The following is a 12,217-nucleotide window of genomic DNA, read 5'->3' on the forward strand; positions in this document are numbered from 1 at the left end:
GGCTAATGATTTTGAACATTTTTTCATGTGTCTGTTAGCCATTTGTATGTCTTCATTGGAAAAGTGTCTGCTCATATCTTCTGCCCATTTTTTGATTTGTTTATTTGTTTCTCGTGTATTGAGTTTGAGAAGTTCTTTGTAGATCTTGGATACCAGTCTTTTATCTGTAGTGTCATCTGCAAATATATTCTCCCATTCTGTGGGCTGCCTCTTAGTTTTTTTGACTGTTTCCTTGGCTGTGCAGAAGCTTTTTATCTTGATGAAGTCCCATAAGTTCATTTTATCTTTTGTTTCTCTTGCCTTTGGAGATGTGTCATGAAAAAGGTTGCTTTGGCCGATGTCGTAGAGGTTGCTGCCTATGTTCTCTCTAGAATTTTGATGGATTCCTGTCTCACCACGAGATCTTTCATCCATTTGGAGTTTATTTTTGTGTATGGTGTGAGAGAGTGGTCAAGTTTCATTCTTTTGCATGTAGCTGTCCAATTTCCCCAGCACCATTTATTGAAGAGACTGTCTTTTTTCCACCGGATGTTTTTTCCTGCTTTATCAAAGATTAGTTGCCCAAAGAGCCAAGGGTCCATTTCTGGGTTCTCTATTCTGTTCCATTGGTCTGTGTGTCTGTTTTTGTGCCAGTACCATGCTGTCTTTGTGATCACAGCTTTGTAGTGCAGCTCAAAATCCGGCATTGTGATGCCCCCAGCTTTGTTTTTCCTTTTCAACAGTTCCTTGGCGATTCGGGGACTTTTCTGGTTCCATACCAATTTAAGGACTATTTGTTCCAGTCTTTACACTTATTTTTATCTCAAAATGCCCCCAATTTGGTAAGGCGGAATGTTTTCAAGTTGGATTCTGGGTCCTTTGGACATGTCCCTAGCATTCTATGAGCACTTGTTTTCTGATACAAGACATCCCAGGATTAGTTTCTGTTCATTTCTCCTGTCTCAGCTTCAGAATCTTGCCGTTTCTCCACAAACCTAGGTTTCTTTCAGTGGAAAATGGTGGGTTTTTTTCAGTTGCACAGAGTTACAAAGCATATTAGATGCACATATAAGTGCATGAATACATTTACATCTATATTTAATTCTACATGTAGCTGTATATGTTAAATGTTCACATCAATTCCAATCTAATATAAAAGTGTTCTCCTTTTCGTATTTATTATTCCCTTTTTTGACAGAAACTTGGTTTTTAATATATTTCCTTATTTTATCAACAGTACATATGTCAACATTCTCCCATCTCTGCTACCACCCTCTTCCCAATGTGGATGTGCTCTTCTCCCTACCCCATGTTGGGCTAACCCCCCAAGAGGATGGCCTCCTCATCCTCCGTGGGGTCTGACTGCTCACACCAAGCTACTCTGGTTCCTTCTGCCCCTGGCCCACCACACAAACACCTACACTGATCTGCCTCAGCTAAAAACTGTAGGTCTGAATTGTTTGGCATTGATGGGAGGAAAAGAGGGCAGAGGGTAAGAAAGGACCCCCTCAATTTTTAAGATTCTTTAGGGATCTTAATGTTTTCTCCCTGATATATACTACAAATATTTTCTCCAGCTTTTCAGTTGTGCACTTAAATCCCTCACACCTACTAAAAAAGCTTGTAACTCATCTTTTAGAAATACATACTAAAATAATTACAGAGAAAACGGTACGTCTAGGATTTACTTCAAAATATGAAGGGGGGGAGTGGGTGGTGGTACCTAAGAAACGAAACTAGCCGTGTGTTAATAATGACAAAATCTGGGTGAAGAATACATACAGGTTCAGAATACTATTCTATCTACTTTTTTTTTTTTAAGATTTTATTTATTTATTTGACAGAGAGAGAGACAGCCAGCAAGAGAGGGAACACAAGCGGGGGGAGTGGGAGAGGAAGAAGCAGGCTCCCAGCGGAGGAGCCTGATGTGGGGCTCGATCCCATAACGCCGGAATCACGCCCTGAGCCAAAGGCAGACGCTTAAGGACTGAGCCACCCAGGCGCTTCCTATTCTATCTACTTTTTGTTTAAACTTTTAGATGATCAAAGGTTTTGTAAAAGAGCCCTTTTCACGATCAACACCAGTTTTTATCATCCATCATTCTTGAGCCTATGCAGGGACATAAGCACAATTAACTGGCTAAGGTTGCTTAAAACCTCACATTCAGATTCCAGCTCTTCTGAATCACTTTTTGACTCAGCACCATCGGTGTCAACATTTCTCACTCCATACCATTCTCTGTGTCAAACAGAGTGTTGGGATGCAGCATTTCTTAAGACACCCCACTGTATCCCTGAGATTTTCTTAAGAGCTGCCAGCACCCTCTCTGCGGGTTCTGGTGCTGGTGTTTTCCAGTTCTTACCCAAGGGGCTGTGCGCACACGACCGATGCCAACTACCGCACCGCTGCTGCCCAACTGCCCCTCCCCTACAGCAACTCTAAGACACCCCGAGTTTTCAGAAATGTTAAATGGGGGCGCCTGGGTGGCACAGCGGTTAAGCGCCTGCCTTCGGCTCAGGGCGTGATCCGGCGTTATGGGATCGAGCCCCACATCAGGCTCTTCCGCTATGAGCCTGCTTCTTCCTCTCCCACTCTCCCTGCTTGTGTTCCCTCTCTCGCTGGCTGTCTCTATCTCTGTCGAATAAATAAATAAAATCTTAAAAAAAAAAAAGAAATGTTAAATGTGGGGGAAATGCACACCTTAGTTATTGATACAGGTAAAAAATTATAAATATATTTACAGATTCCAGCTTTATCTGTTCTCTAAATGCTTAACACGTTCCTGCGTATGCATGGCATCGTTTCCCTCCCTTCTCTGGTTAGTTCAGTATTCTTTCATCTCAAATTTTATAGCATCATGTCTACATGCAGGTTTTCAAAATTTAGTTAATGCTTCCATAATAGTTCTTGTCTCACTATAATTACTGTGGGTGACAGCAGTACGTGTCAATTTCTCTGGCACAGCTGAACTCCGGAAAGGCCAGAACATCACTGACTGTTCTCTTTATTCCCAGGTCTCAGAACAGGGCACCAGAGCCATGGAGGGCTCAATGAATGAATGTCGCATTAATGACTCTTCCCAAGAGTACTGCCATTAATTAAAAGCCATGAATCAACCTATTAACCAAGCACACGTGTAGCCTTCTGAGACACCAAGTCTGATACTTTTTGAGCCAAGTAACTACTATTTCCAGTTGAGGCTCTTCGATTTGACATCTGAGAAAGGCTAAATACCCATGTTAAAATGGCTATTCTTGCTATGCTATGCCAATTTTCATTTATTCAAAAACACTTATTGTCTACCAAGTACCAGGTGCCGTGTTCATAAAAAGGGTATGAAAGAGATCTTCGCTCTCAAGAAGATCACTTACGTAACTGGTAAAGCCAAGCATGCATACAACTACAAAACACAGCGGGAGGTATCATGATAGAAGTGGGCACTGGGCACCACGGTGTGTAAGGAGAAGGCACTTAATCCAGAGTCTGAAAGCTTCCCAGAAGAACAGACACTGAGATGAACCTCAAAATACTCCTTTCCTATTTAAGTACTCTCCTGTCCAATACAGTACCACCAACTATGTGCAACTGTTTAAATTAAAAAATATTAAAAACAATCAGTTTTAATTTTAGAATTAAATAAAGTCAGGTTCCTCAGTCACCCTAGCCATATTTTCAGCATTCATCAGCCACATGTAACCAGTAAGCCTGGCCAATGCAGATATAGACCATTTCCATCAGTGTAGAAAGTTCTACTGGATAGTGCTGTTCTGCTGCCTTCATTCAAATAAAGTATATGGTCTCCACTCAAAGGTCCCATGAAACAGGAAGAGCCAGGACAGACATGTAAGGTATTAAAAAGCATCCAAATTATCCAACATTCTGTTGCAGAACTCAGGCTACATGAGAGGAACATTTTAAATAAGGATGTTACTCAAACAAGAGAGATTTCAATCTCTGATTCCACCTTCAGATAGGAGAAACAGGTCTTATATGAGGAAACTTAAAAAGTCAAACTGAAACAGGAAAAAAAATATTGAGAGGACAGAGGAAAAAAAGTAGAAATACAGAGTTAAAATGTTGACCTTTAGAGACTTAATTCATCCTACAATCTCCTCCAGCTCCCCTTTAGAGGAAATCTGTAGACTAAAGAGTTCTGGTATTTTTAATTCTTTCAAGGTAAATGCCTTTGAAGATATGAGCTTTTTATTTAAGCTGTATTTACAAAATTACCATTAAAACATCACAACCAAATAAACTGAACTGTATGTACCTTTCAAAACCAGAATTATTTTAAAAATAGAAAACAGGACAAGAAACACACACACACACACTTAAAATCACCACAGTGTTAACACTCTTCTCAGACATTTTAAGGCAATATTGATGACAGAACAACATACCAGTTCAGATTTGAAGTAGCCTATTGTGTTTTCATCCAACTGAAAATATCTTCTCTTCCAGTTTTTCATCTACCAGAGATGAACACAGACATAAGACTTCTGTTTCTAAGAATGTCAAATGTTAACAGCCACTTAAATATTCTGATACGAGCCCACAATCAGAAATGTCAAGCACTGAAAAACCTCTCACTACCCTCCCTTGATGAGGAGATACATGAAACTTCATCTCTTTCGCTACGCAGGACTTGAACTCCTAGGTCAAGTTTGGTGGCTTGCGTTCAGCTTGTATCATGTAACTTCATAATATGGTTTCATATTTTTAATGCTCTAAAAGTTAAAAAAAAGAAAAAAGCACTTCCCCATCCCCCAACCCCACAAAGTAAATGACATCAAGAGTTCAAGTTCAAGGACAGGAAATGTTATTAAACCACATTAAGCTCTGTAAGATCTGTAAAACACAAGAACCTTTCTTCAAGTACTTTATACTTAGTAGTAAAGCATCGAACATTTAACAAAGTGAACCTACTTTGTACAAATATTTTTTTTGTCACTGAAATACAGTTATTGTGAAAGCACTTCAGTAGCTCTAACAGTTGTTATTTTAGACCTGGGAATAAAACAAAAAGAAAGAAATGTCTCCCTAAAAACCCTAATTAACACAAGTGAGTCACTGCCTGATGAGACTTATGACTTTACCTGTAGACCTGCTACAGTGAGAGACTCTCAGCCTTTCCCTTCATTTCCCTTGGCTTAAAGGTCAGTAGATTAGGGATGAAAGAACTTGTCCAAGGCTGACCTAAGCTAATTAGAGTTGCCAGAAAGTGATGTGAAGTCAAACAGAACTGCCAGTAGAGTTTAAAGTATTTCTTTACTCACAGAATTTTTTTTTAATTTTCAGGACTTTAAAGTTTATTTTCCCATGAAATTCTAATGATTTGGTTCACATACAGAGTGACAAACTTTGGAAAAGTACTTTGGAATCTTAGAAATACTGGTAAATTTACTTGCTTTTCCTACAATGCCCCACCATGGGTCTGGCTGGATGAGAGGATCTGGCTAACCCTTAAGAGCTCTTACTAAGGACCAGGTGCTGTGCTAATACTATCTTAATTTACATCTTTCAAAAAAAAAAAAATCTCCAGATGGTAGGTTTTATAAACTAATTTTCCTTAAAAAGAAACTGAGAGACTGAGAGGTTAAGTAAGAAGTTCAAAGTCACAGAATTCAACTGAGGTCAGCCCAACACCAAATGGAGTGAGTGAACCTTCCCCCACCCCACACGCCTGGGCCCCTCTTTTCCTGACAACTCCCTGCTAGAGCTCTCTTTCTCTTTCTTCCAACGGAGGAAAAATTAATAGGAAAGCCTTCTGGGATAAACTGTTAGGAAAGCTCATTTAAAACTAAAGGTCAGTGGTAATAAGCATTAACTTATCCAGCCACTCACAGACCAAGAAAATAACAGCACTGAATTATGAACATAGAGTCACCCTATTCTATCTCCTGACTCCCCAGCACCCTGGTCTCTCACTTCGGGTCTTTCAAAAAACAAAGCAAATGACTTGTATGTTGAGAGTTTGCTACCAGAGACTCACTTTTCATTATTTCCGTACATAACGTGTTAAGGTACTCACCACGGCGCCTTGCTTTACACAATAGCCAGCTTTGATGACTGCACTGTCTGGGGGCGGCTTAGGAGTAAAATAGGGAAGATGGCTTTGCGACCGTTTCAAATTATTTCTGTCAATACTTTCACCACATTCATTTACTTCTTCTTTCTAAAATGAAGCAAATAAAGAAATTCTTTTCTTGCTTGTTTAGCTTCAAAGCACAGTTGTATTTCATGTTATTCTAATAGAAAATCATAAAATCTTAGTTCAGTTAGGAACACAAATTTTGAAGTTTTCTAAATAATTTGAGATAATCTTAACGCATCAATGATAATACCATAGATTTCTATTTCTCTTGTTTTGTCCCCAGTGCTTTTTGGGCGGCAGGTGGAGGGTGAAGGGGGTGAACTTCTGATTCTGAAATAATTATACAGATTCACTAATATACGAAGTTGTTAAAAAAAAGAAAAGAAATGTACAGGAGGTCGTATGTCCCCTTCAACTAGTTCCCCCGACAGGGAAACTGTACAACTACAGTACATTACCAAAACTGACAGTGGAACATCCCACAAACTTTACCCAGATTTCACCAGTTTTACACGCACTCATTGGTCTCTGTGTCTGGATCATTCTAGGCAATTCTGTCACATGCAGCTTTGTGTAAAACCACCACAACAACATACAGAAGTGTTCATCATTAAAAGGCTCCCTTGGGCTACCCCTTTAAAGTCCCTATGCCCAATTCCCTGGCAACCTCTAATTTGTTTTCCATCTTGATTGTGCTGACATTCAGGCAATGTGATATAAATGGGTCCTACAGTACATGACCTTTTCAGCTCAGCATCATTCTCGGGAGGCTCATCCAGGCTGCTCCCTGTATCACTAGTCTGTCCCTTCTTCCTGCTGAGTAGCACTGATGGTCTGGACATACCATGCGCTGTTTAACTCTTTGCCTGTTAAAGGGCATTTGAGTTGTTTCCAGTTTTGGACCATTAAGAATAAAAAGTGCTATGAACATTCGTGTACAGACTGATGCAAACATAAGTCTCCATTTCTCTGGGAGCAACGCCTAGGAGTATATATGCTGGGTTGTATAGTAATCACAAGTTTACTTTAAGAAAAAAGTGCCGCATTGTTTTTCAGAGTGGCCATACTATTATACGTTCCCACCAGCAATGTATGAGTGATGCAGTTTCTCCTCGTCCTTGTCAGCAGTCAGCATTTGTGTTATTAATTATCTGAGTCATTCTGAGAGGTGTGCAGTAATATCTCACTGTGGTCTTAATTTGCATTTCCCTACTGACTAATGACAGTGAGCGCCCTTTCTAGAGCTTCTTTGCCACATATGTATCTTTTATCTTTTGGTGAAATCTCTGTTCATGAATTCTGCCCATTTCCTAATTGGATTATTTTTTCACTGCTGAGTTTTGATAGTTCCTTATATGTTCTAGACACAAGTGCCTTGTTGTATATGTGGTGTGCAAATATTTCCTCTTAGGGTGTAGCTTTGCCTTTCATCCTCTTACTGGGGTCTTTCACAGAGCAAACATTTTCAGTTTTGATGAGGTCCAATTTATCAATTTTTTCTTTTATGGACTATGGTTTTGATGTCAAGTCTATAAAAACTCTTTGCCAGCAGATTTTCTTCTTGCTCCTAGAATCTAAAAGTTCTGCAGGTTTGCCTGTTTTTTACATGCCAAGTCCAGTGCTTTTAAAAAAAGATCTAATACACTCATGTTTTCGTGATCCCCAAAGCACTGGCTTCTGTTTATTTATAACATGCAACATGTTATAATCTACAATCCCACAAATCAACCAAACATGTAAGAACTCCTAAATTTCAAGAGAAAAACTGACACTCAAGTCTCATTTTGAGGAATTTTCAACTTGTTGTACATTTAGACAGGTCAACAGCATGAATTATGTTCTTAAAATTTTGTAATCCCAGCACGTAACTGCTACTAACCCAACAGTCACAGAATAAATTAATCAAGCAAATGATATTTGTCATTTTCTTGATAATATAGCAATTAAATGCTTTTACAATGAGTACATACTTCTTTACAAATTTAAAAAGCTACATTACAAAAAGACAAAGTAAAATTCTTTGGGATCTTTTTAATATGGCAGCTGCTATGGAATCTTAGAACCTACTGAATAATCTACAGCAAAATTAAAACACAACAAAACCTTAATTCTGTATACAATTAAAACAGCCAGAGATACAAACTACCATCTTAATACAACGACAGACAAGTTGTCTTACTGCTTATATCAGCATAAGACATAAGACAGGTGAAAGCAGCTTAGTCTAGTTCTATCTTAACCAGAAGTCTTGCAGGTTAAAATCATTACTTTTTTAAAGAGTACACACACTCACACAGACACACACAATACTAGCTTATACTTTTATACAACTCTGGTGAAAAATATAAGCTCCCACTAGAGCATGGATTTTTTTGTTCATTAATATACCCTTTATTTAGAATAAAGAAAGCACTAATTAGTTAATTAATGTGTTAAGATTCTCCACTATCACCCTTCCCTGACAGAAGACCTGAAAAATATGGTGCATAAAGTAATTTAAAAGGTTTATAAAGTGCCAAAATCCTAGCAGTCCAAACAGGCACACAGACAAGCGCCCGATGCTGGCAACAGCATTCTATTACCTCAGGACCCGCAGTTTCTCAACAGCTGGTAATTCAATTTGCATTACAAACTCATTCACTCAACAGCAACACAAGAAATTTAACTCATTCAAAAGTTTTAATTTCATTCAAAATTTTTTTATAAATTTATATTTTTCATAGCACTCAAATAAGATATGACTTAGCAGATTAGCACTTTTATGATAGAACGGAGTCAAAATTCCAGTTCTCTGATGGCTGATCTAGGTCAGGTTGTAGAAAAACAGGTTTAAAAAATTACATGTATTTGCAAACTCTTTGATTCAGCATTTTATTCTAGGACTTCATCCTTTAAAAAACTATTCTCCATGTCTCTAAAGTTTATGCTACAAGAATCTTCATCACAGTATTTATGGATAACTGAAAATAGATACCTACTGGTCTCTGCCCCTGGTTCCAGGCACACAGCTCCTAAAACCTTCGTAAATTCCTAAATAATAAGCACTAAGGGCATCTCTTGTTCTAACGCAGTGACTCTGCGTTGGGCTCCTGGATGGCAGCTGGTCATCAGAAAGACCAAGTCATGACTAGAAGCTTGAGACTTTCAGCCCCACCTGCCATTCTCCAGAGAGAGGGGAGGGGCGGGAAACAAGAGTTGATCATGCCTGTATGATGAAGCCTCTATAAAAATCCCAAAAGTATAGGGTTCAGAGAGCTTCTGGGTTAGTGAACACTTGGGAGGTGCTGGGAGAGTCCCAGAAAGGGCCCAGAAGCTTCACGCCCTTCCCATCTCTTCTATCTGGATGTTCACGTGCATCCTTTATCATATCCTTTGGTAACAAACCAGTAAACAGCAAATAAACTGTTTTCTTCTGTTCTGGGAGCCACTCTAGCAAATTAATCAAGTCTGGTGAGGTCGCGGGAACCTCTAATTTCTAGGTCAGAAGCACAGGTAACCTGGACATCTGAAGGGATGTAGGGGCAGTCTTGGAGGACTGAGCCCTTAACCCATGGGATCCAGGCTGACTGTCAGAATTGACTTAAACTGTAGGACATCCAGCCAGTGTAGCAGAATCCCACACCTCCAGTGTCAGTGTGTGGTAGTGTGGGGGAGGAAGAGTGGGTTGTTCCTACTCATATTGTTTACAAAAGGAAAAGGAACTCTGTCCAACAACAGAGGATTTGTAAACTATGGTAAATTCATGGCAAAATGACTAGTCATTAAAAATGATTCTACATCATTTTTAATGACTTGGAAAATGTTTGAGATACAAGGGAAAAAAGTTATTTACAAAGTATCTCCATTTCTGGGGACAAAAGCATAAAGAAGAAAGGCTCAGAGAAAGCATAAAAAGTGTTACGTTGGTGTATCTGTGATTTCCAAATGTTTCACAATAAATACATACTTTTGAATATGAAGTTTTTAAAATTAATTAACTACCATATTAATTCAGTAAAGATGTTCTAGTTTATAACATAAAAATCACTACCCAGTAGGTAAACCGTCATGCAGAATAACCAATGTATTACCTGAGTTGGGGTAATGATAGGCACGCCCCCAACAATGTCAGTTCTGTAAGACACTTGCTTCTTCCCACATTCATTCTGGCGACTTAGGTTATCAGAATGAGGCTGTGAGTCTGACTGCTTTGGTACCTAAAATAATACGTAAATGAATCATTTTGCAACCAGCATTATTTAAGAGACTCTCTTTTATCACAGAATATCCAACTAGTCATCCACTTATAAATAACTGACATATATAAAAATTATGTATAATGTACATGTGTGTACCCCTGTACGTTCTCACACTAATGTTTCTGTTTCAGTAATACTTCACAATACAGACACCATTTACTGAGTGTTTCCTTGGGCAGGTACTATTTCATACCTTCTCCCACTTAATCCTTTGATCAGGCCTATGCGTGCGGCGAGTATGTCCACTCTCGCAGAAACAGAGAAAACAGAGGCTCGGAGGCATGAAGAAACGTAGGTTTTAGATCCTGGCTGTACCATGTCCTATTTAAGCTCATGTAACTCTCTTCTACACTAAACCACTATACTATACCTCTTATTTATTAGAGAACGTGACATTGGATTATAGCTCTATGATGTTCTCTCTCCCTGTCCTCCATTCCTGCCCAGGATTCTGCAGCACCCCTGTGGACAGGGATCATGGCAAATCCATCATTACTGGTGTCAGAACAGCCTACTACCGAAAACATAATAAGTATTCAATAAATGCTGAAAGACTGACTCAGTGGATGAATCCAAAATCAGCAGGAAAAAAAGAATAAGATACTTAAACTAGAAGTCAAAATGTTCAAAATAACTTAAAGCTTATTGGAAATTTTTAAAAGAAATTCCAATACTTGTATCAATGATAAATCACTCACAAGAACCTCGCTAAAGTGGAATCAAAGATTCAAAGGCATCACAAATGTTTAACTACATTTTAGCTTTTCTTATGTGGCCTAATCCAGAAACAAGGGACTTGACAAAGCAATATTTCTATCAACTGACTGTTGCATGCTGTCTATCTCTGAACTATAGACTTTCTGGCTATGAATAAAATGTAATAAACTACGCTTGGCACTGATGTGATGTTGAGCATGATAGTTAATCTCTCGCCACTGATTTGAAGGGCATTTGAGGATCTTACAGTGTTTCAGAAACATTATGCCAACTACTTCCAATAAGCACTGTAGTCGTGATGTAAAAACATTTAAAATTAAATAACCTGTCTGACATACAGTTAATCCCTGTTAACGGGGCACTGGCACAGCTCAAGGGGACACTATTCACATTGCAGTCAAAGACCCAAACCATTTATTAATATGATTCCAAAGCAGTGTGGCTTTGCAAGCTTTAACATTCATGAAGTATCAGCCAGGAACATTATTAAAACCTTCAGATTCCCAGGTTGCATACCCAGAAATAACGACTCGGTCAAGCCACGGTGGTGTGCACAAGGCTGCACGTTCAGCAGGAACTCCAGAGGTTTCTGAGGTATGTGCTTTATAACCCAGCCTGAGAAACGCTACTGCCAGGCCTGCGCGCTCCCACCAGGTCTGGGGAAAAGCAGGTGTACAGTGGTGTCGGCAGACAAAGATTTATGAAATATTGGGCAAACATGCTCTCTGTGTGTCTAAGCTGATCTCAATCCACATAAATATAATTTATGTATATACACAACTTGTCCTTGGGTGACTTCTGCAACTCCTCTCTCTCCCCAGCTTCTCTCCCCTGGTGATGCTTCCCCACAAGGCTTTCTCCCCAGGCCTCGAGCCATACTTACACTACAAGGCAGGTCACTGGCAGAAACAAAAGTGAGGGAAACAGGAAGAGAAATGAACCCTGCCAGGGAATGCCTCCAGAATTCTTCTAAGAGGCTGCACATGTTGGAGCTTTTTAAAGGCAACAGATAATGGCTAGAATTTTACTTGACAAGATTTACATAATGACATGACAGTGAAGGGCCTACAATGGACACTACACACCCAGAAACAATCTAAGGTAGCCCATAATGTTTTGAATGGAGAGCATCACGTATTTCAGTTATGACAGAGAAAACAGGGCCAAGCTATCCCATTTAGAACAGAA

At 39.2% G+C, this 12,217-nt stretch overlaps 1 protein-coding gene across 9 annotated transcripts in view; it reads right to left on the reverse strand.

Moving 5' to 3' along the window:
• Positions 1-12,217, reverse strand: part of PLEKHA1 (pleckstrin homology domain containing A1) — a 56,360-nt gene that overhangs the window by 11,666 nt on the left and 32,477 nt on the right. For 8 of the 9 annotated variants that reach the window (XM_040624379.1, XM_040624381.1, XM_040624380.1 and 5 more), the window contains 3 exons: positions 10,145-10,270; positions 6,012-6,155; positions 4,381-4,449 (listed from right to left, as the gene is read on the reverse strand). In XM_040624379.1, the coding sequence (XP_040480313.1) occupies positions 4,381-4,449; positions 6,012-6,155; positions 10,145-10,270 (339 nt within the window). The remainder of the gene's footprint in view (positions 1-4,380; positions 4,450-6,011; positions 6,156-10,144; positions 10,271-12,217) is intronic. The other variant, XM_040624378.1, reaches the window with a different exon arrangement.

The sequence above is a fragment of the Ursus maritimus genome, unplaced genomic scaffold (assembly GCF_017311325.1).
Source record: "Ursus maritimus isolate PB19 unplaced genomic scaffold, ASM1731132v1 scaffold_7, whole genome shotgun sequence".
NCBI classification, from domain to species: Eukaryota; Metazoa; Chordata; class Mammalia; order Carnivora; family Ursidae; genus Ursus; species Ursus maritimus.